Source organism: Capricornis sumatraensis, chromosome 18 (assembly GCF_032405125.1).
Source record: "Capricornis sumatraensis isolate serow.1 chromosome 18, serow.2, whole genome shotgun sequence".
Classification (NCBI taxonomy): domain Eukaryota; kingdom Metazoa; phylum Chordata; class Mammalia; order Artiodactyla; family Bovidae; genus Capricornis; species Capricornis sumatraensis.
This window is the reverse complement of record NC_091086.1, coordinates 65,586,015-65,610,447: the sequence shown is the minus strand read 5'-3', so window position 1 is coordinate 65,610,447 and position 24,433 is coordinate 65,586,015. Positions and strand designations below refer to the sequence as shown.

The window sequence follows — 24,433 nt, the reverse complement described above, 5'->3', positions numbered from 1 at the left end:
ATCTTCTACTTGAGACGGGAGTTACTGATTCCCTTTGGCCCCCCAAAACAAACTAGTTCCAGTCTTTACCAACTCCATGAGTGGAATTTTCATTCGGAGCCACAGCAGGTTATTGAAGATGTGGGCAGAACACAAGCAACACAGCAAAGGAGTCGGACACAGCTCAGTGACTGAACGATAACGATAGTATATGTGAGCCCCACTTTGAGGAAGTCCATTGAGCTGCTCATACTAAAAACAAAGGTATCACCCTTGAGTTCTCTCATAACATGCCTGTTGACATCATTCTCTAATCCACTGATCTACTATTCAACTGCATCTTAGTTCAGCCACCATCTTCTCCATCCAAAATTGGTACAACAGCCTGCAAACTGGCTTCACATTGACCCTTTGTTATTGTTTAGTCACTAAGTCACATCTGACTCTTTTTTGATCCCAAGGACAATAGCCTGCCAGGCTCCTCTGTCCATGGGATTTCCTAGGCAAGAATACTGGGGTGAGGTGCCATTCCCTTCTCCAGGGGATCTTCCCAACCCAAGGAAGTCTCCTGCCTTGGAAGGCAAATTCTTTACCACTGAGCCACCTAGGAAGCCCCCACAGTGACCCTCCTGTCCCTTAAAAATCACCTAGCAGCAAGAATGTTTTTATAGTAAAGGACACCACACTTTACTCTCCTGCTCAGATTCCTCTAATGGCTTCCTGGTGCACCCAAACATGTACCCTTAGTTTATAAGCTCTATAAGGACCTGGCCTTTGCCAACTCTACTTTCTGGCCTCAATCACTCCATTACAGTCATCCCAGGTACTTTCTGTTCCTCAACAGTGACACACCACTAGATTTTTTTTTTTTTAATGCACACTGGGGTTGCATTAAATGCATTTTGTAAAAAAAAAAAAATGCATTTTGTAATGAATCCAAGATGGGAAAAAAATAAAAGTTCCATACCTTCATGTTACTGAAGTTCTTCTTGTATGTGTCTCGTTTCTGGAAAAGAGCAGCTGCAAACGGCGAAACTTGTAGACCCATCTGTGACATGCACTCTGTTTCTCTAAATAAGGTTAATATCTGAGGATCAAAGTTTACGAACAGTTCCCCTGTGCCAGGAGCCTTCACCAATAAAGAAGCCTCAAGTCCTACGTGAATTTCTTCAGTCTGTGAGGAAAGAGCAACATTACTATTATTAGAGAGTTCAGTGCATATACAGGGTATCTAACTCGGCCATTTCTGGGAATAAAGATCATTGCGTGTCCTTCCATGGGTTTGAGCTTCGCAAACTAAGGATGATGGGTCTCTTACTCTTTTCCTAACTTCACTTTCAGGGGGGAAAAAAAGCCTTAAAACTCTTGGTGGTGATGTACAGTCAGTTCAACAAAATGCTTTCGTCATGAATCTCTTATATTTGGTAAGTGGATACTGCAATAGAGATGACTTCTCAAAAGTCGCTTTGCTCCCTGATAGCTTCATGCCAACTCAGTTATTTTTCCTAATAAAAGTTTCAAGAAACCTACATAACTCAGTTTTCATTTATCTAGAAAAGCAATGAAAAACATTACAGAGACATCTCTGTTATTGATCCAGACACCAAAAGTTGAACTAGGAAAGTGAGATACCATTTTAGAGGCCTTGTTAGGCTGAATTTTATCCTCCAAAATACTTCCTGCCAATCTACCAAGAAATACAAGTGTTGGTAAGGTATGAAATATAATTGGATTAACCTAGTATACAGGAGGAGAAGGAGACGACAGAGGATGAGATGGCTGGATGGCATCAGTGACTCGATGGACGTGAGTCTGAGTGAACTCCGGGAGATGGTGATGGACAGGGAGGCCTGGCGTGCTGCGATTCATGGGGTCACAAAGAGTCGGACACGACTGAGTGACTGAACTGAACTGAACTGACTGAGTATGACCAAATAAAAATTAAAACTTTGCTTAACAGGCATGCTGGTGTTTATGGACACTTCATGGAGAAAAAAGGAGCTTAATGAACCAGGTAAAGAAAGCAATAAACAAGATCTTCTTCCTTAGGAGTTTATAAATTAAATGAAAATAAGTTTCTGTTACCTGGCTTTATGATCTTTTTTCCAAAATTAAAAATTATTTTCCTTCATATTATACTCTTTGATTACTTGCAGTCAACCAACCCTGTCTTATAAAATAGACACAAAGTCAACTTTCTACAGGAGTAAAACTGCCCAGGGTAGTACAGGATTCCCCATGGATCTGACAGTGGCAGCATCACCGTAGAGCGTTAAGTCAGACTCACTTGTTGAAGCCACGCCCTGTGGTAGAGAACCTCAAACTCCAGGAGGACCTTGGCCACCCTGTTGTAACTGCGAATCACTGGCTTCGCTTCCGCAGTCCGGAGCACGGATGGGTGCTTCTGGAAAAGCTGCATCGGTTGCTGAATCCTGTGGAAGAGCTGCCGGGCCCACAGAATCTTCCCAGCAATGGGAGGCTGGTCTCGAGCCAAAGGTGGGTCGTTTTTCTGCTTTGTATACAGCTTCGAGATCATATCAATGTCAGCCCCGTAGTTTTCAAGGATACGCTGGTATTTGTCATCAATACCAAGATTAGGTATGTTCAATCTGTTATTTTTTTTTTTAAGTGAAAGGCTTGAATTAACGGGATGATGTTGAGAACTTCTGTCTATTAAGACTTATTTTAAAACATATGCTGACATATTTATTATCTTTTTAACTGCATGGCAGGAGACTTGGTATCTTGTCTTTTCATTATTGTTTAGATCTAAATATATTTAAATTTCTAGGAGTTTTTTAATTCAAAAGAGGAGACCTAAAAGTTCTAAGCATACATTTTTGAGGTCTAATTTAATTGCACTGTGGTTAAAAAACTTGGTCCATATGATAATGGTATTTGAAATTTTTAACTCATTTTTTATGGTCTATTCCATAGTTATTCTTCATAAATATTGTTGTATGGAACCTATATATGTCCTGTAAGTGAAACTTGAAAATTGCATTTTTATACTTTTACTAACTTTTTGTCCTATCAATACATAAAAGAACTACCTTGAACAGCCAAAATACATATATATATATATATATATATATATATATATATATAATGCTGATGGAAGAGAATGAAGTATTTACTTGGCATGATAAAAAAGCGAAATGGGACTTCCTTGGCAGTCCAATGGTTAAAACTTCCCCTTCCAACACAGCGGGTGTCGGTTCGATCCCTGCTTGGGGAGCTAAGATCTCACACGCCCTGTGGCCCAAAACCAAAACATAAAACAGAGGCAACAAATTTAAGGTTTGTTAGATGTTCAGTCGTGTGATCCCACGGACTGTGGCCCACCAGGCTCCTCTGTCCATGGGATTCTCCAGGCAAGAATACTGGAGTGGGTTGCCATTTCCTTCTCCAGAGCATCTCCCCGACCCAGGGAGCGAACCCTGCTCTCCCCCATTACAGGCAGATTGTTTACCGTCTGAGCCATAAGGGAAGTCCAAATTCAATAAAGACCTTAAAACAAAATTATAAAAAAAAATCAAAAGGGAATCAGTCCATCAATCATATGGCAATAGAGTGGCTGTGAAGTTTTTTTGTTTTGTTTTGTTTTTTCTTTTTTATGTCTTGTGGGATCTTAGTTCCCCAGCCAGAAAGTGAACCTGGGCCCTTGGCAGTGAGAATGCAGAGTCCTAACCACTGAACCGCCAGGGAATTCCCTGAAGTGTTTCAGTTTTTTGTTTTTTTTTTTAATAGTATCAATCCTTAAAACCTAGTCAAAACTATTGGTAAGAGTTTCTTCAAATTACTTAAATATTAACTGCTATTATGATAGGCACTTCAAAACTGAGAGGAAATAAACCCATAATCCTCTGAAGAACTTAAATCTGTGGTCTTGTTATTCAGATTGTCAAGAGAGGATTTTCTTCCTATTAGAATATGAAATAATAACAATAATAATGTAAGCTAAACTATGTTCATATTATCCCAATTTGGAAAACAGAACTTAGAAGTCTTTCAAATTTTTACCTTTCAAATCTCTTTAACATACTTAGAGCTTGATTTGTGTTTTGAATTTTTTCAAATGTAACATCCATGAACTTCTGCAACTCTTTCTGAAACAGAATGAAGTTTGACAATGAACAAGTTAGCAGTGCAAAGAAATCCTATTTAGCAACAAGGTAAAAGAGTTCCCCATTCTCTACAAACACACACCTTATAGGACAAAATACAGCAGCAAATGTAATGCTCATCTAAGCTTAAAGAAAGATAAATGTCCAGAAGCCAGACAAAGAGGGACTTGAGAGCCAGAGCAGTCAGGGGGTTGGTGCCATGGCAGGACCCAGGGATACTGGACCATATATTTTTACAGCAAACATCGCATCTTAAGACCACGAAAGCTTCCTGAACTAAGAACTGTACAGTTAGCCTACCTAAACAAACGCTCAGAGGTTATCACCATATAAAAGTATCCAAGTGTAAACTATATTCACAATATTCCACTCCCTCCTTTTAATTTATACAAAGATACAGAAAGAGCCACAAGCACATGAAAAGATGCTTAGTATCATTAGGATCACACTAATTAGCATCACAGTAATCATTGTGCTCAGTCGCTAAGTCATGTCCGACTCTTTGTGATGCTGTGGACTGTAGCCCACCAGGTTCCTCTGACCATCTCTCTAACTTGGGACACAGCAAATCTTTACGGGGCTTCCCTGGTGCCTCAGATGGTAAAGAATTCACCTGTCCTCCTTATAAGTGTATATTATCATATGTGAAACAAATCACCAGTCCAGTTTCAATGCATGATACAGGGTGCTCAGGGCTGATGCACTGGGATGACCCAGAAGGATGGGATGGGGAAGGAGGTGGAAGGGGGGGTTCAGGATGGGTATATAAATATGGATATGTATGTGTGCAACTCTATACAATTGGAAATACCTGTAATATATAAAGTTGGGAAAGACAGGAGACAATATCCAACATATCAACAGTTGATACGTTCAAATATTAGCCCCATGTCAAAGAAAAGGACTATCCTCCATTTTGAGGTGAAATAAAACATAATAAACCAAGTTGCCATCAAAAGTTCTTTCAATGTTTCCACTTCTTTTCATCCACTTTTAATTAACTATTAGAGTTAACTAACTGCTTTCCTTAGGTGCCCATGTTCAAAATAAATAAAAAGGTTTGTTATCCTATTATTTTTTGTTTTAATTAATTATTGTTACTTTGTTTTTATGTTTTCAATTTAAAGTTTAGTTTCAGAATGTCTCTAGATTTAAATGAATTAACACCTATAAAGTGCCTAGAACAGACCTGACATACAGAACTGGCAACTTTTATTATAATGCCTTCTACACTGAACCCATCCTTCCAAAAATAACTCAGAGCTCTTTTTCTGTTAAAGTGTACAAGCATATTTCAAGCCAAAAATTCTGGAAAAGAAGGAACAGAACAGCCACTTTCATTTTATCATCAGAAAGCATGGGAAAAAGTCTGCACGTTGATTAAGGTGGGCATCCACTAGTGTGTCTCCCAACCTTACCCTCCCTGGCTCTCCTCATCTGCTAATAAATACACCCAGCCATGCCAGGGGGTCCCATGCCCTCTGCATTTACCATACAACCCCACAGTAATGAGGCACAACACTGGAACTCTGACCAACCCAACCCGTCCATAGACATTGGGAGCTAAGAGTGGGTCCATGGTATGTCCTCAGAAGCTGCTGATGGCAGTAACCTGCTCCTGTGGGCTAATCTGCAGTGAGCAGAGAGAGCAGGGAAAGCAGGAGGAAGGACAGAAGAATGAAAAGAATGGGGCTTTAAGACCAAGATGGGTCAAGGTGCTGAGTCAGCCCTAGTACCACCGTTTCAAGGCCAGCTAGTCTCCTGCCTTTGGGATCCGCTGAACACCGCGGACCATTTGCTCAAGCTATTGTTGGTCATAATCACTGCTATAAAGTAACAAACAAATGGAAACTAATTTCTATATTCTAATAACGCTACGTTTCAACAGAGGATAACAGTTAATTTTCTAAGATCTAAAATGAAACACATGCAGAAATCTGTGATTACAGCTCGTTATCCAAAGCTATATTTATGACCCTTTAATCCATGAGAAAGAACCTTCATTACTCGTCTGAAATCATAAAATGCAGGCCAAGCTCACTATCGGTCACCTCCATGATGAAGATGCCTCTTCCTTCTGAATGGGTAATGATTAGCAGCGTGACACAGAATGGAAAAAGTAAACACCGGACTGTCAACAGGAATTTTATTATACAACCTACATGAAGGTCATTAATCTGCTTGCAAAACTCTTCATAATCCTGCTCAAATTCCATTTTCCGCTGGTCTAAGAAATTATACTCCTTTTTCTTTATGGTAGCAACAATACCCTGAAATAGTAGGAAACAAATAAGACAATATTTCAATGTTCCTGCATTATTTACATAAATATGACCTTTAAATATATGGCCTGTGCAATCATTCCCCAAAAATCAACTTAAGGGGAGCCTTATTCCTTTAATTATTCTCATCACATCATGCATATTATAGGTAGTGTAATGTTGCCTGGTGCATTCAGAGAAACCACTTGGAAGCATTTTCAGGAGACTTTATGTATTTTTGAAGAAAAATTTAAAATAAGTAAAAACCACATCTGAAAAGTAGATGTTCGGTCTACAAATTTCTTACAAATTACATCCGAAATAATAAAAAGGAAGCAAAAAGTAGAATTTGCTAAAATATTTTTCATTAAAAAGTTTGTCTTCTCAGAAAATAGACTTTAACAGAATGCAAACAACTTAGGAAGAGCACAATTATATTATAGTAGCTACGGGTGAAAAGCTACCTTCCAAGCTTCAAATCTCCTAAATAAAGTATCAGACCACAATCTACCATTTAAAGAATCTCTAGAATTAATTGCTTCCTCCTGCCCTGCAAAGCTGCAATCTGTGACTATAAGAGTACAGATTAGGTAACTCATCTTCTAGAAAATACTATTACCTGAAGTTTTGTTTGCTCTGAATAATGAGCTCTAATGCTCTGTGATCATTCTTAACCAGGTACTAAGCCATTCTCAAACTCGGGTGCTCACACTGTTGACAGAGGCATATAATTTTTATGAAGAACTTTGGACCAGTTTCCACAAATGCCTCTTCAAAGCCATTTCCATTTAAACATCAATTCAAATCTCTCAATAGACAAAAGTGCCTAAGTTGCATAAATTCTTGAACCAAGTTTACTACTGTATATATAGTTTATAAATGTATAATCAAGTTTACAATTGTACATACAGTTGTATATACATACAACTGTATGTACATGTATATTCACATAGTAGTACTGTGTGTAGTACTTAGTCATTCAGTCATGTCTGACTCTTTGCGACCCCATGGACTGTAGCCCACCAGGCTCCTCTGTCCATGGGGATTCTGCCATGCCCTCCTCCAGGGGATCATCCCAACCCAGGGATCAAACCTGGGTCTCCCACATTGTAGGTGGATTCTTTACCAGCTGAGCCACCAGGAAAGCCCCAAAGATACAGGCTGCAGGTTGGTGATGGTAGTTTAGTCGCTAAGTCATGTCTGATTCTTGTGACCCCATGGCCTGTAGCCTACCAGGCTCCTCTGCCCATGGATTCTCCAGGCAAGAATACTGGAGTGGGTTGCCATTTCCTTCTCCAATATATGTATACAATTGCATGTGTATATATACATATATAATTGTGTATATAAAATATATGTGTACAATTGCATGTGTGTGTGTGTGTGTGTATATATATATATATATATATATATATATATATATATATATATATATATACACATGGAAACAGCAACCCACTCCAGTATTCTTGCCTGGAGAATTCCTTGGACAGAGGAGCCTGGTGGGCTACAGTTCATAGGATCACAAAGAGCTGGACATGACTAAGCACAGCATTTAATTTTATATATATACACAATTATATATAATACAACTATATATATATAATAATACCCATCATGTTACAGGAAGTGTATAAAAGAAACATGGAAAAGCTATATTCCTACATTTTAAGGTGCTATTTTAAATGATTTGGGGCCCTTAGAAAATTCTACTCTATAACTGGAGGAAAGAATCATGTGATGATTCGGAGGCAGAACTTCCCAGAAGAGAGGCTCTGCAAGGCCAAAGGTGGACTGAGGTGGCCCGTCCTGTGTCCGGAGAACACCAGATAAGGAGATTAGGAGCAGGGGAGGTGGCCAGAGGGGCGGACAGGACCCTGAAGCCGTACAAGGAGCCTCAGTGTCATTTCCACGGCCACCATTTTGAGCTTCTTCCATTGGTTGTAACATACAAAAATCTCACCTTACACTTTCACAAACCATCTACGTTTCATCTCACTACATTCTGATACATCCACTTGAGATTTTGAAAGCAATTTTTCTTCCCAGTATTTTATCAGATTAGAATAGCCTTTATCTGCATTTGGCTGTACAGTTCAATTTCTCCTTCAAAAATAAACTTTGAAATATGCTCCAAAGTTTATTTTTTCATTAAGAATGAAAACTAATTAGATTCCAAACTGAAATACAAATGGATATAGTCCATCTCTGTCGTGCACAACTGTCAGTTTCAAAGAATAGATTATCCAGCTTGCAGATTACATACAGCTCAGCTAAAATATTTCCTGGTAGATAGAAAAGGTTTTTCTTTGTCTCACTGAATCTGATATACTCAGGAAACGAAAAGATTCCTTATATTGACCTAAACTGTTAGAGGAGAAAAATCAATGAGTGACAGTAAATTATATGATCCTTTTCAAACTCAAGGACAAAAAGAAAAATTAAGGTTAGTGTCACTGTCCCCAAACAAGAAAAAAACTGACTATATTCATTCGTTTTTAACATGAATCCACATAAAATGCTTACCTGCAGATATAATCAGATATCACTCAGAATTCAGTGTCAACTAGAGCCTAACACAGTATATGCTTGATTAAATATTTCTTATATGAATAAATGAAATAATAAGTTATATTTAAATATTTTTCTTGTGCTACTAATGAAAATGCTTTTACTAATTAATGATTAATTTTAGACTATTGAAAGTCATTCTTATAATCACACACCTGAAAAGAATATATTAGCACCATTGCACAATTCTCAAATAAATTTAACTGCTTTATTGTTTAAGGGCCATAAGCTTATCTTTTGCATTAGAGACTGATAATTTGAAGCATTCTAAATAGTCATTTGCATAAAAACATTAAAATTTTATTCATGGATAAGTGTAGCAAATCGAGTTTTGAAGTACAGTACCTGGTATTTAGTGATCATGTTTTCCAGCCCTTCAATTTTAGAATCTTGCAGGACTGAGTATGTCTTGAAGGTTGTAAAGATATCCATTATCTTGGCAAGACGTCTGTGGAAAGTTTCAAATTTCCCAAAAATATACATCTCACTGAATTCAAATTGTTTTTCACTTGGATCTTGTTTAAGCTTTTGCTTTGTCTTGTGAAAGCAGTGCTGGTATTCCTTAAAATTAAAAACCAAAATACAAAAAAGGGAACACAACAAAGACATTAGCCTTATTCTCTTAAGTGAAGGTGATAGCAAATTTAGGGTAGAATTACGAAATCTTTCCATCTCATACCTCTGTAGCAACTCACTCATCAACCTGGGATGTCATCTTTTCCTGACCCCTAACCTAGCAAACTCCTAATTTTTTTTTTTTTTTTTTTTGACCATGAGGCATGCAGAACTTCTCTGACCAGGGATTGAACCTGTGCCCCCTGCACTGCAAGCCTGGAGTCTTAACCACTGGACCACAGGGAAGTCCAAACTCCTAACTGTTCATAATACAGCTCCAAGATGCAGCCTTTCCACCTGCGTCTCACCATGTTAGGAGAAGCCTAGCTCTTCATCTAGCTCCTTGTCTGTCTATAAGAAGCTTAAGGAAAACAACTTCATCTTTGTATCTCTAGTACTTAGTGTGGTGTTGAGACATAGAAGGTCCCCTAAAGGGTAAAGTAAGTGAATAAATTTGGGGGGCTGATTTACTAACATTCAACTTTTCTTAACAGTGAAAGATTACCATTCTTTTTAGATAACTGGGCTTCCCAGATGGCGCTGGTGGTAAAGAACCTGCCTGCCAGTGCGAGAGACATGAGAGACTTGTGTTCGATCCCTAGGTCAGGAAGATCCCCTGGAGGAGGGCATGGCAACCCACTCTAGTGTTTTTTCCTGGAGAATCCCATGGACACTGGAACCTGGTGGGCTACAGTCCATAGGGACGCAAAGTTGGACACAACTGAAGTGACTTCATATGCAACCACACGATATGATAACTGATAAAGTATTTAATTGGCAGTGGTCCAGTGGTTAAGAATCTGTTTGGCATTGCAGGACATAGGTTCAGTCCCTGGTAGGGGAACTAGGATCTCACATGTCTTGGAGCCTGCACGTCCGAATTAGAGAGTCTGTGTACAGCAAGGAAAGATCCCACACGATCTGCTGAAGATACCGCATGCTACAACTAAGACCTGACACAGCCAGATAAATAAATAAATACTTTTTTAAAAGATATATTGGCAAAAACAATGTAAAAATAATTTTAAAATTCTAAATATATTACTAAGTTGACTGTTACCTGCTTAAGTTTAATTGCAGATAGTATTTTTTCCACAACAACATCCTGTGGCTGGCTCCAGATCGAAGCAGTTCCATTGTTGGTAATATAGGCTTTACATGCAGATATCATCTGATTGGTCACCTGGAATTTTTCAATGAAATGATGTCAAGTACAGTAAGCAGCCATCAAGCATAAACTGGGCTAGAGGGTCCTCAGCTCTTCTAACCTCTCTGAGTATGACATCTGTGAATAAATCTTTGGGTTTATGTTTTTCCTTCACAACTGTGATCAAGCACTAATTCTCTTTTTTCCCAGCTTCACTGAGGTATAATTGACAAATAAAAATTGTATTACACTTAAGGTGTACAAGTGATGCTTGGTGTACATATTCATAACAGAATGATTAGCACAATCAAGTATTAACACATCCAACACCTCACATAATTACTATTTGTGTGTGTGTGTGTTGAGAAAACTTAACATCTGCTCTTTAGCAATTTTCAACTATACAACACAATACTAAACATAGTCACCAAGGTGTACATTAGGGCTTCCCTGATAGCTCAGTTGGTAAAGAATCTGCCTGCAATGCAGGAGACCCTGGTTTGATTCCTGGGCCCAGAAGATCCCCTGGAGAAGGCATAGGCTACCCATTCCAGTATCCTTGGGCTTCCCATTCCAGTATCCTTGGGCTTCCCTTGTGGCTCAGCTGGTAAAGAATCTGCCCACAATGTGAGAGACCTGGGTTCAGTCCCTGGGTTGGGAAGATCCCCTGGAGAAGGGAACAGCTCCCCACTCCAGTATTCTGGCCTGGAGAATTCCATGGACTGTATAGTCCATGGGGTCACAAAAAGTCAGACTCAACTGACAGACTTTTACTTTTACTTTCAAGCTGTACATTAGACCCCAGAACCTGATCATCTTACAACTCTAAGCTTGCAGCCTTTGACCAACATCTTCCCATTTTCCACACTCTCCCAGGCCCTGGCAACCACCATTCTACTCTCTGCTTCTAGTCAACCTTCTTAAATTCTACACATCTATTATCAAAAGTGAAAGAAAGTGAAAGTGAAGTCGCTCAGTCGTGTCCGACTCTTTGCGACCCCATGACTGGGGGGAATTTTCCTCCATCCATGGAATTTTCCAGGCAAGAGTACTGGAGTGGGTTGCCATTTCCTTCTCCAGAGGATCTTCCCACCCAGGTATCGAACCCCAGTCTCGCATTGCAAGCAGATGCTTTTACCATCTGAGTCACAAGGGAAGCTCCTATTATCAAAATGATTCATATAATATCATATATGAAACAAATCACCAGTCCAGGTTCAATGCATGATACTGGATGCTTGGGGCTGGTGCACTGAGACGACCCAGAGGGATGGTACGGGGAGGGAGGAGGGAGGGGGGTTCAGGTTGGGGAACACGTGTCTACCTGTGGTGGATTCATGTTGATGTATGGCAAAATCAATACAATATTGTAAAGTAATTAAAAAAAAAAAAAGATTCGTAACATCACAGAGTTGAAGACACTACAGAAAATCAACAATTCAGACCCTCACATTAATGCAGGATGAATGTCTTAGCCAACCACTTCCCTACCTAAAAGCTCTCAAGAGCTTTCCTAAGTCTCCTTCTTTAGCAGCCTTCTCTAAAAATCTAACTCACAGTTTCCAAGTGCCATGAAAAGAACTGTCCACCCTGATCATTTCATGACACCATGATCTGTAGCAGAAACGTCAAATGCAGAAGACAATAGAAAAAATTGTAAATACAATGTATGTAAAGCCAACGCTTTATCCCTTTAAACTTAAAAAAAAAAAAAAAACTTCAGAATTCTACTGGTGATTTTTTAATTAATTAAAAGGCAAATGGGATGACTGTACTGTATGCATGCCTGGGATTGCAGTGCAAAGGTGCGGTGGAACAAGACTGGCCATGTGTTGATAGTGGATAATCTGGGTGATACATACAAGGGGATCCAGTATATAATTATATTTCCTTTTGTTCCTGCTGCAAATTTTTCATAACGAAAGATTTTTGAAAATGAGAGAATTAGGTTTGCAATTAGGTTTCACAATTAGGTTCTAAAACAAGCCTTGCAAATAAAGTGCATGAAACCTGGACATGCATCATAACACAAATTGACTTTTGAGTCTTGTACTCGGGGAACACCCTTCCTGACTCCAACATAACATTAAAGTCTGAGGAGGATGGAAAAGGGTCTGGTGGGTTCCCCTCCTTTCTACCCAAATATCAGAGCAGATGAGATGGTTAGATGGCATCACTGACTCAATGGACATGAGTTTGAGTAAACTCCAGGAGTTGGTGATGGACAGCAAAGCCTGGTGTGCTGCAGTCCATGGGGTCACACAGTTGGACATGACTGAGTGACTGAACTGAACTGAACTGAACTGAACACAGTCCTGAGGAGTGGGAAATGCCCCTATTTTAATGCATTTAAAATTTTCACCTTGGTAATGAAAAAGTCATTTCCTTCTTAGAGAGGAAATGGGAAAAGCAACAATGTTCACCATAAACACTTACGAGTTAGGACATAAGGTTTAAACATCATTATGTTTTCTGGCAGAATCATTATAATTGCTTTATGGATTACTGGAACGTTGCAGTGGCTTTTATTGCCATGATTACTGTTCTAATAACACCAAGTAAACAACTGTGGCATGAAATAAATTTGGAACAGCAGCACATAAAATATGAAACTGAAGATAGCCAGTTAAATATAGCTTTTCTTAATTAAAATTCACCCAATAGGAAGAAATCATGTGTTAAATAACATAGGGAAAGAAATTCGAAAAAGAATCTTTTTCCATTTTTATTACAAAAATAATATAACATCTTTTATAATTATTACTTTGGGAAATAATGCTTTATGATTTGCTAAAATCAGCTTCCTATGTATGCTTAATTCTATTTCTATCAAGAGATTAAGTCTTTTTGGTAAATTGTAGGATACAGAGACATTGGATTGTGCCAATGTGGTAATTTCTAATTATAAAAAACAAAATTAGCCATTGACAAGGAAATCTAAGTGACCACAGACTCTACACTAGGCTCTCACCTTTACAAACAGAGACGTGATCTTCTCAGAGGTGTTATAGTAATGAGAGATACTGTGGATCATTTTAATTGCATTTACAAGAGTAGGAACAGCATCAATCATGGATATCTGGAAGACAGCACACAGCTTTTCAGGGCGACATGTCAAAGTCAGCAAAATTCTAACAGGCTAATCACTCTGTCCTCATTAGAACAAAGTTTAGGTAAAAGACTTTTATTTAAATTTTAAAATGTTATCTAACATGCTATGTAAATATAACACATTGAGGGGTAATTTCATCTTGATTATTTAGTCATATGCAGTTAATCAAATTTTGTCTCAATGCAAGAAACACTAACGTTATGTTAAGGACAAGGAGATTGTGTTAGCAGCTAATTTTGTAATAAATAAAACCAGGAACAAATGAAAGCTAAAAGATTTTTTTAAAAAAATCAGCCAATAATTATTCCCACAGTTGTTTTGAGTATAGTCTAGGATGTCAATTGCTATATTTAATGGGAAATGGAATATACAATAAATGTCTTTAAAATATAATGTATATCTTAGAAAACATAGGAAAATATATATATATTTATGTAGAAAGAGATATGTAGAAATAGACATGTATATATATGCATATATATGTTTTAGTTCAGTTCAGTCGCTCGTCGTGTCCGACTCTTTGCGGCCCCATGAATCGCAGCACACCAGGCCTCCCGGTCCATCACCAGCTCCCAGAGTCCATCCAAACCCATGTCTATCAAGTCGGTGATGCCATCCAACCATCTCATCCTCTTTCATTCCCTTCTCCTCCTGCCCTCAATCCCTCCCAGCATCAGGGTCTTTTCAAATGAGTCAGCTCTTCACATCAGGTGGCCAAAGTATTGTAGTTTCAGCTTCAGCATCAGTGTATACATCTATGCATATACATGCACATATAATTTTCTTGAGAATAAAAAGAGGTTTTCTAAGACTTTTCCAACAAACTGCAATATTCATGAACCAAAATTCCACACTCATCTCAGCTACTGTAAAAGGGTCACGAGTAGAAGACTAAGAGGTGGAAATCTCGACTCACAGGGTCACTGCTGTACAAGGGGTCACAGCACTTGTCCAGTGTATACAGATACTTGACATTGTCCTTCGCTTCATTAGCTGCATCCGTGATCTGAATATCCGTCTCCCGCCATGTCTACACACAATACAGGAAGGAAATTTTAACGCAATTATTAATAGAAAAATTCCAGCTAACAGCTGCATCAAAGTCATCACAAGCCCAGGGGTCCAACTTTCAGTCTCCCCTGTGCCTCTTACATAGAACTCAATCCAGAGTGGTGAGGGGCACTGCCACGCTGAAGAGCAATTAAAAGTTTTTGACTAAATGTTTAAAGGTATCTCTTCCAAGCCTTCTCTCATGAAATCTATTCAATAACTAGGACAGAGCATCGGGGCGGGGGTGAGGGGTGGGGGCCAGCACTTTCATTTACACCTACATGTCTTCTCCTCCACAGCCTGCTGAATCCATTTTGCACCTCATTCTGACACTCCAGCATTCTTGCCTGGAGAATCCCAGGGACGGGGGAGCCTGGTGGGCTGCCGTCTATGGGGTCACACAGAGTCAGACACGACTGAAGCAACTTAGCAGCAGCAGCAGCTGACATTCTCTATAACCAAGAACTGAAGGAAGCCTCCAGCCAACAGACAGCAAGGAACTGAATCCCACATGGGCAACCTGGAGGAAGAACCTCCCCCAGTCAGGCCTCCAGATGAGCCAACATCCCGACAACCTTAAGAGATCTCCAGTCAGATGATCCCAGCTAAGCTACACCGAGGGCTTCCCAGGCAGCTCAGAGGTAAAGACTCCACTTGCCAGTGCAGGAGATGCAAGTTCAACCCCTGGGTCAGGAAGACTCCCTGGAAAAGAAATGGCAATTTGCTCCACTATTTTGGCCTGGGAAATCCCATGGACAGAGGAGCCTGGTGGGCAACAGTCCATGGGGTCGCACAAGAATCGGACACAATTCAATGACTACATAACAACAACAAGCCACACCCAAACCCCTGACCCACAGACTATGTGGTGATATTTATTGTTTCAGGTGGTGAAGTTATGGGGTAATTTGCTACACAGGAATATAAAACAAATACACCAGTTCTAAAAAAACAATTAGAAAAGTTTAAGCCTTCATTATTACTACTCCTCATTGGTCTGAATTCATAATATATAATCATGTTATTATGTTACATATTAATGACTTGCAATGCCCTCTAGTAATACAGATACATATGTGTGTGTGAGTATGTGTTAATCACTAAGTTGTGTCCAACTCTTTGCAACCCCCATGGACTGTAGACCGCCAGGCTCCTCTGTCCGTGGGATTCTTCAGGCAAGAATACTGGAGTGGGTAGCCATTCCCTTCTCCAAGGGGATCTTCCCCACCCAGAGATCAAACTCAGGTCTCCTGCACTGCAGATGAAATCTTTACCATCTGAGCCACCAAGGAATCCCATACATATGGGTACACCAGCCAATAAATACCTTTCATTCAAAGGCTATTTCTACAGTTTATCAAATTACAAAAGGGCAGTATCACTTAATCTTAAAGTTACTTTTTCATTAAGGTAGAATAACATTTTTCTGTTCCTAATTACTCTATGACATATGCATAAAGAACTTCCATTCCCACTTCATAAAGCAAAAAGCAACCTTCAGAAGTTTCGACTTGGCAGCAGCAAGCACTGCCAATACAGCCTTCACATCTGGGCTCTTCAATTGATCCAAAAGGTAGTTAAATTTAGACAGTCTTTTTTTCCAGTACTCCAACTCTGCTCGAGGCCCAAGGTCATCCGCCTCCTTCCGCAGCTGGTTGTTTTCAGCAAGGACCTGTGAATGCACAGGAGAACCATGAGCCAAAGAGTTGGCTGGAGAGTTAAAAGTTACACATAAGCAAAATATAAGGAAAGAAGTAAATTCTGCTGTCTGAGTCATGATATATTTTTATTCACTTGCATGCTTTGAATGACAGCCTTTTACTAAACTGAGATGTATCCATTTATTAAATTTCAAGAAAAATTTAGTTGACTCATTCTAAGTGAAAACTACTTATTTGAGGAGCTTTCATGAACTTTTGGAGGACCTGATCTCAGAAACTTTCTTTGGCTTATTCACTTAGAACCTCAGAGAAATACAACCTTGCAAAGTTGTCATGGCTTCAGTTGGTTAATTTCCATTATTGATGTAACATCAATAATTGGATGCAACACCTAGCTTTCACTTTTTTTTTTTAACAATTAAGTCCCAAGCTTTGTTTTGGAAGACACATTGAATTAGAAAATTCCTGTACTCCTATAGGCATTCTCTCCAAAGTAACTACATCTTGAGGAAAAACCTGGCCAACTGCAGTCTTTTAGGTAGCAAGTATATAAAGTCATTTACTGTCATCTCCTAGAATTCTTACTATCTCTTCTTAACTAATGATGATAAATTAACATTGCAATGAACCGTTTTTAGGGACTTGCAGTAAAATACTTAAGCAGATGGAACAGGGATGTGAGATAACCTTCTTCCACTGGCTGGTTCTGTCACATGGCATGTGAACTAGTCAATGTTCAGAGAGCTGAACATTTCTGATGTTTGGTTTCTGAAAATTACCTGTTCTGTTTGCTTGATCCATACTTTCATACAACCTTCTATTTTTTCCATAGTCTCAGGGTTATTAGCTAGAGTCAAGAAGTCTATGGGTTCCTTCAAGGTTTTCTGTTCAAATATGTCACACTTTTGAAGGTTCACCTAATTACAATGAAAATTCAAGAATAAGATGATGTTACTTTACACACTATACACACACACACTTCAGGTTGATCCAGAAGGATCTTAAGGAGATTCTCTCTAACTACCCTGCTCGCTGGGAAACGCTCATGAAATCAGTGTAGGAATCCTCCTTAGCCACTGAGCACACCAGTAAAGCTGATTGGTCTGAATTAAAATTTGGGGTTAAAAAAAACAGTGAAAAATAAAAATAAAGAGTGAACTACAGACAGACAGACAGACAGACAGACAATATCACAGAACTCAGGAATTGACAGAGCTTCTCTGGTGGCTCAGAGATTAAAGCATCTCCCTGCAATGCGGGAGACCTGGGTTCGATCCCTGGGTTGGGAAGATCCCCTAGAGAAGGAAATGGCAACTCACTCCAGTATTCTTGCCTGGAGAATCCCATGGAGGGAGGAGTCTGGTAGGCTACAGTCCATGGGGTCGCAAAGAGTCGGACACAAGCTATTTCACTTTCACTTTGGAAATTAAAGATTCAACCCATGAAACCAAAGAAAATGAGGACCTTCAAAGAAATGACTGAGGGGAGGGTAATCTCTAATCTATCACATTCTTTTTTGAAACTAACCAGAGAAAAAGACTCTCATGTCCCTGTTCAAAAAAAGAAAAAACCTTATAGTTACTGAGTTCAGTGGCAAATACACAGATTCATTTGGGGAGGGAGGGGTAGAGAGGGGTAGGAAAGAAGGTGTGTTTGATTTTGACTTGACAGAGAAACCAAACGGGTCTTCCTGGTGATCCAGTGGTTAAGAATCCATGCTTCCACTACAGGGAACCTGGGCTCAGCCCCTGGTCAGGGACCTACCACATGCAGGGTACAACCAAAAAAAGAAAAAAAAAAAACCTAGGATTTTTTACTTCCCTCATAGAAAGAATTCACCTGCAATGCAGGAGATCCTGGTTGGATTTCTAGGTTGGAAAGATCAGCTAGAGAAGGGATAGCCTACCCACTCCAGTGTTCTTGCACTTCCCTGGTGGCTCAGCTGATAAAGAATCCATCTGCAATGCAGGAGACCTGGGTTCAACCCCTAAGTTGGGAACAGCCCCTCGAGAAGGGAAAAGCTACCCACTCCAGTATTCTGGATTGGAGAATTCCATGGACTGTCTAGTCCAAGGGGTCACAAAGAGTTGGACACAACTGAGCGACTTTCACTTTCATTTTCAAACCAAAAGCCTGCAGAAGGCACAGGCAACCCATTCCAATACTCTTCCCTGGAGAATCCCAAGGACAGAGGAGCCTGGTGGGCTACGGTCCAGAGGGTCACAAAGAGTTGGACACGACTGAAGCAACTTAGCATGCACACACGTGATCCAGAAGTACCTCAGTATTTAATAAAGACATTTTCCTCCCGGGAAAGATGCAGCTAGCCCTGTGAGCCTCTAAATTCAGATTTCAGCACCCCCCCTCCACAACACTGCACCTTCCACCTGCCTCCTAGACTTGGTCTTGGTTTTATGGGGGAGGCTTCTGCGTTTCATGAAGTGGCATCGCCTCCCTCCTGTGTGAGATCCAGCCACTTTTTTTAATACCTCTACCACAATATGAAGTGGAAACCTGTGAAAGCAGTACTCTTTTCAGGAGAATAACTATTTAATTTGGTTCAACTTGCATTTAGGTGGCCTTCATCATAGTCAACTACAAATATAACTCAAATGTTCGCTGGAACCGTTTCCCCCTGTGTGGCTATCATTTACTCAATTCTCCTATCCCACATCATTTAGAAAGCCTACTGTCTGCCTCTCTGCCAACATCCCAATAGGTCCCAAAGGGTCTCAGTATTCCCTGGAGAGCAGTGAGCATTATCTTGTCATTGGTCTCATAGGATCCATTTCTGTATCTCCCAATCATGCCTGATCTGGGCTATCATCTGCCATGGGTTTGCATTCACCATGCAAAAGCATCTATTCCACCTTCTACCCCAAGGAATCACTAACACAGGCTCACTGTATGTGGCACAAATTTTATTGACACCAAATCCCACAAATGCCAAACTTATTCTTTGTGTGCGTGTGTGTGTGTGTGTGTGTGTGTGTGTGTGTGTGTGTGTGGTTGTGCTGGGTCTTCATTGTGACACTCAGGCTTCTGTAGTTGCAGCAAATAGGCTTAGTTGTAGTATATGGGATCTTAGTCCCCTGACAGCGGGTTTTCACTGATGGCACAGACGGCAAAGGATCTGCCTACAATGAAGGAGACCTGGGTTCGACATCTTGGGTCAGGAAGATCCTCTGGAGAAAGAAATGGCTACCCACTCCAGTATTCTTCCTTCTTATTATGTCTTTAAAAATCAAGTAGTTTCTGCTTCCCTGATGGCTCAGACAGTAAAGAATCCATCTGCCAACACAAGAGACCCAGGTTTGATCCCTAGGTAGGGAAGATCCCTGGAGAAGGAAATGGCAACCCACTCCAGTATTCTTGCCTGGGGAATTCCATGGACAGAGGAGCCTGGTGGGCTACAGTCCATGGGTTGCAAAGAGTCAGACATGACTGACCAATTAACACTTTCACTTTCAGTTCCCTGACAAGGGATTGAACCAGGGGCCCCTGCATTTGGCGCATGGAGTCTTATCCACTGGACCACCAGGAAAGTCCCTGCCAAACTTAGTCTTAACGGCTCTTTAGATCACTGGGTGGACCACAGGACCCAAGCCACTGTCTTCAGATATATCCATTCTTCTCTCCTCCTGCCTCTTCAAAATTTCCTCCCTTCCCTACCATCATCATCACCCCCAAACCTCCCCCACCCCCACTCCCGAAACACACACCACACTCTGGCTCCAAATGTCTCCTTTTAAGTTGCAGAGCAATACCAGAAGCACTTCATACTCTTCTTTCAATCCAACATCTGACATGACAGAGTAAAACTCTCCGCCATGGCCAGTATTTCTAAGGAACCCACAAAGCACTCATTGCTCCAAATGACAGGAATTTAAATCTAATCACCACCACATCTTCAAGGGACAATAAAGCACGCACAGTATATTTTCAAGATTTGCAAAGTAGTGGAATCAAGATCCTCTAAGAGAAGTATAACACACCTAGGTGTTGATTTGTTCACCATCAGATACTTTTTGAAGAAATAACATAGTTGTTCTTACCTTCTCCTTCAGACTCTCCTGTGCACTGGCCAGGATGCTCACGAAGCCTTCCAGGGAGCCCAGGAACTCCTGCCGAAGGCTGGAGGCTTCTGGAAGGCCCTCGAGCTCACTCCAGCCATGGCTCGTGGCTTTGAGAGTGGGAATGAAGATGTCAGACAGCAAACGTCTCATGCTGTTGAGCAGACCCCCGTCTGCAGTGTCAAGCATATTGAAGCTCACCTCCTGCAAAACAATGGGGAAAAACCTTTATCGTAAAAAGGATCTTCAACTGCACTAGCTACTGTCATTCGTAAATGAAGACCTGCCAAACGAGTAAAGCAGGGACTTCCCTGGTAGTCCAGTGGCTAAGACTCCACGCTCCCAACACAGGGGGCCGAAGTTTGATCCCTGGTCCGGGAACTAGACCCTATATGCCACAGCTAAGACCCAGAGCAGCCAAATAAATAAATGAGCTGTGCTGTGCTTAGTCGCTCAGTCGTGTCCGACTCTGCGACCTCAGGGACTGTAGCCCACCAGGCTCCTCTGTCCATGGGATTTCCCAGGCAAGAATACTAGAGTGGGTTGCCATTTCCTCCCCCAGGGGATCTTCCTGACCCAGGGATCGAACCCGGGTCTCCTGTCAATTCAGTAAATTATTATTCTGACCCCTAGTTAAGACATAAGCTTTATACTAAATTGCAATCATTTAAATAAAAGCATGAAATAAATAGAACACCAGATGTTTACCAGTTAATTTGCTGTAAGCAGACAAGGCAACCATTGAGGACAGAGGAGACTTGTACAGATGCTCTTTACTCTACACAGAAAATAAAGTTACACGGTTGACCCTTGAGCAATGTGGGAGCTATGGGCTCCCACCCTCCACGCAGTCAGAAAATCCAAGTATTACTTATACTCGGCCCTCCATATCCGAACTTCCTTATGCCTGGTTCTGTTTCCTCAGATTCAGCCAGGGACCATATAATACTGTAGTATTTCTACTGAAAAAATATCCATGTGTAAACCAACCTGGGCAGCTCAAACTTGTGCTGTTCAAGGGTATAGCTGCTTTAATAAATCCTAACTTAAATGTATGAAATTTGCCATTAAGTAAATGATGTATAGGAAATTCTTTTTTGTTGTTTTACTTTTTTATTTTTTATTTTTTTAATATAAATTTATTTATTTTAATTGGAGGCTAATTACTTTACAACATTGCATTGGTTTTGCCATACATCAACAGGAATCCACCACGGGTGTACACATGTTCCCCATTCTGAACCCCTCTCCATACACACCGAGGAAACCAGAATTGAAAGAGACACGTGTACCCCAGTGTTCATCACAGCACTGTTTATATAGCCAGGACATGGAAGCAACCTAGATGTCCATCAGCAGTCCATGGATAAGAAAGCTGTGGTACATATACACAATGGAGTATTACTCAGCCGTTAAAAAGAATACATTTGAATCAGTTCTAATGAGGTGGATGAAACTGGAGCCTATTATACAGAGTGAAGTAAGCCAGAAAGGAAATTCTTTTTTAACATTCATTTATTTATTTGGCTACACTGGGTCTTAGCTGTGGCACTTGGGACTTTCAGTTGCAGCTTGCAAATTCTTGGGTGTGGCATACAGGATCTAGTTCCCTAACCAGGGATTGAACCTGGGCCCCCTGCACTGGGAGTATGGTGTTTAAGCCACTGGACCATCAGGGAAGTCCCAGGAAATTCTTTTTGAAAGAAAAAAATCTCACTGTTTTACATGCACACAGATACATACAATGTTATATCAATTTTCATTAATAAATTGAATATTAATTCCTCTTATTCAACAGATTTAAAGGAACCATCCTCTTAACTGCTTGCTTTAAGTGATTTTAAAATATTTCTGTGAAAGCAGTTTTAAATATTTGATGAATACAGTGGTAGTCTCCATGGGAAGTTATCTTGGGGGTAGAATTTTTGTCATCTTTGGTAATTCAGGAGCTGTTGCCTCTTACCCGATGGATGTTCTCAGGGGTGATAGCTCTGGCAGGGTTGGTCCTGATGAAGAACACACACACCCCAGTAAGAGCAACATCTTTTCCCTCGGTCACGAACACCTTGGGTTTTTTCATCTTTCCAGAGACAGAATTTACTCCTCCTGGAGAGCCAAGTTGCCCTACAAATGCAAAGGATTTTAGTCCCACAAATGCTATACTATGTCCATGTGGTCGCCTCCTAGAATGAGGCTTACCATTAAAATATCATCATGTTGACTCATCCTGATGCCCTACAAGCTCCACCCCTTGGACAACCTCTAGCCTCAACCCTAAAAGAATCTCAAAGGATCTGCTTTATATAGTGATCATTATACGACAGACAAAAATACCAAATCTCTGCACTGTACACCTGAAACGAATCTGATATTGTAAGTCAATTATATTTCAATAAAAAATAAAGAATAAAAAGTAAATAAAAGGATCTGCTTCATTCCAGACCACAAGTTCACTTCAAAATTGGTGCTCCAGGGAAAAACAGAAATGGAAGAAATAGGAATAAGAGAGTTCAGTCCAGAGCAAATTCTTGCTGGAGCTGCAAGTCATCCTTGATGGGGCCAGAGAAAGGGTGAGGGAGGAGACAGCATCTATTGGTAAATGTTGTGCGTCACAGCCTCTGCTCGGTACCATGCATGCGTGCTAAGTCTTCAGTCATGTCCAACTCTTTGCGACCCTCTGAACTGTAGCCTTCCAAGCTCCTCTGTCCATGGGATTTTCCAGGCAAGAATACTGGAGTGGGTTGCCATGCCATGATCTTCCTGAGCCAGGGATCAAACCCTTGTGTCTCCTGCACTGGCAGGCGGGTTCTTCACCACTAGCATCACCTGGGAAGCCCCGGCTGGTACCATCTCTACATTTTTAAAACTGCTTGCAACCCTGAAGACAGCTGTGACCCACCTCAAGTCACACACCAAGAGAGCCAAGCTCCAAATCCAGTTATGACTACAGAACCTCTATGTCCTGTTGTTCTGATCCAGCTGGCCCTTCAGATCACCGGAGTCAGGAAGGCGCAGGGGAGGCAGGACAGCAAAGTGATGGCTGATGTGGGCTCCACAGTCAGTCTCCCAGGGTTTCCACCTCCGGCTGCACATCCTAGCCATTTACGTGGAGCAAGTTAACTTCGTCTCTTGTTCCTCTGATTTCTCATCTGAGCAAGGCCCAGAGAATTCCAGGTCAGCTAGCTCACAACAGCTGCCAGCCAAGTAAAAACATTGCTGCCCCCTCTTCCCTCTTATCTCTGCCCTGACACACTCAGAAACTGTGGTTAACAGGATGTGGGTAGGGGGTGGAAGGTTGAGTGCTCCTCTCGCACTGCAGATACTGACCCTCAGAGGCCTCTGCTGCAAGGGTGGGTGGCATGAAAGGAAAGGGAAGGCCAAGAGTGGAAGAGACTTAGCTTTAGATCAACTAGTTTTGATCAACTGGATATTTTTACTTTCTAGATCGAGGCTGTGTTTGTAATTGGACGCAACCATGGGAAATGTTATTCTTCTTTTTTTAATTGGGTTATAGTTGCTTTACAATGATGTGTTGGTTTTTGCTGTACAATGAAGTGAATCAGTTATATGCATTCATATGCCCCCTCCCTCTTGAGCCTCCCTGCCACCCACCCACCCCCACATCCCACCCCTCTAGGTCATCACAGACCCCCTAGCTGAGCTCCTGTGCTATACGGCAGGCTCCTGCTAGCTATTTTACACAAGGCAGTGCCTATAGGTCGGTCCCAGTCTCCCAATTCATCCTTCCCTTCCCCATGTCCATAGGTCCCTTCTTACATCTGAGTCTCTATTCCTGCCCTGAAAATAGGTTAATCTGTACCATTTTTCCAGATTCCA

At 40.8% G+C, this 24,433-nt stretch overlaps 1 protein-coding gene across 1 annotated transcript in view; it reads right to left on the bottom strand.

The window, feature by feature from the left end:
• Positions 1–24,433, bottom strand: part of DNAH5 (dynein axonemal heavy chain 5) — a 250,716-nt gene that overhangs the window by 215,620 nt on the left and 10,663 nt on the right. Inside the window, exons 4-15 of the mRNA XM_068990531.1 lie at positions 22,560–22,720; positions 20,579–20,800; positions 17,303–17,440; positions 16,358–16,534; positions 14,729–14,842; positions 13,672–13,779; positions 10,614–10,736; positions 9,284–9,499; positions 6,269–6,376; positions 4,003–4,088; positions 2,267–2,588; positions 947–1,153 (exon numbers count right to left, since the gene is read on the bottom strand). Coding sequence (XP_068846632.1) covers positions 947–1,153; positions 2,267–2,588; positions 4,003–4,088; positions 6,269–6,376; positions 9,284–9,499; positions 10,614–10,736; positions 13,672–13,779; positions 14,729–14,842; positions 16,358–16,534; positions 17,303–17,440; positions 20,579–20,800; positions 22,560–22,720 — 1,982 coding nt within the window. The remainder of the gene's footprint in view (positions 1–946; positions 1,154–2,266; positions 2,589–4,002; positions 4,089–6,268; positions 6,377–9,283; positions 9,500–10,613; positions 10,737–13,671; positions 13,780–14,728; positions 14,843–16,357; positions 16,535–17,302; positions 17,441–20,578; positions 20,801–22,559; positions 22,721–24,433) is intronic.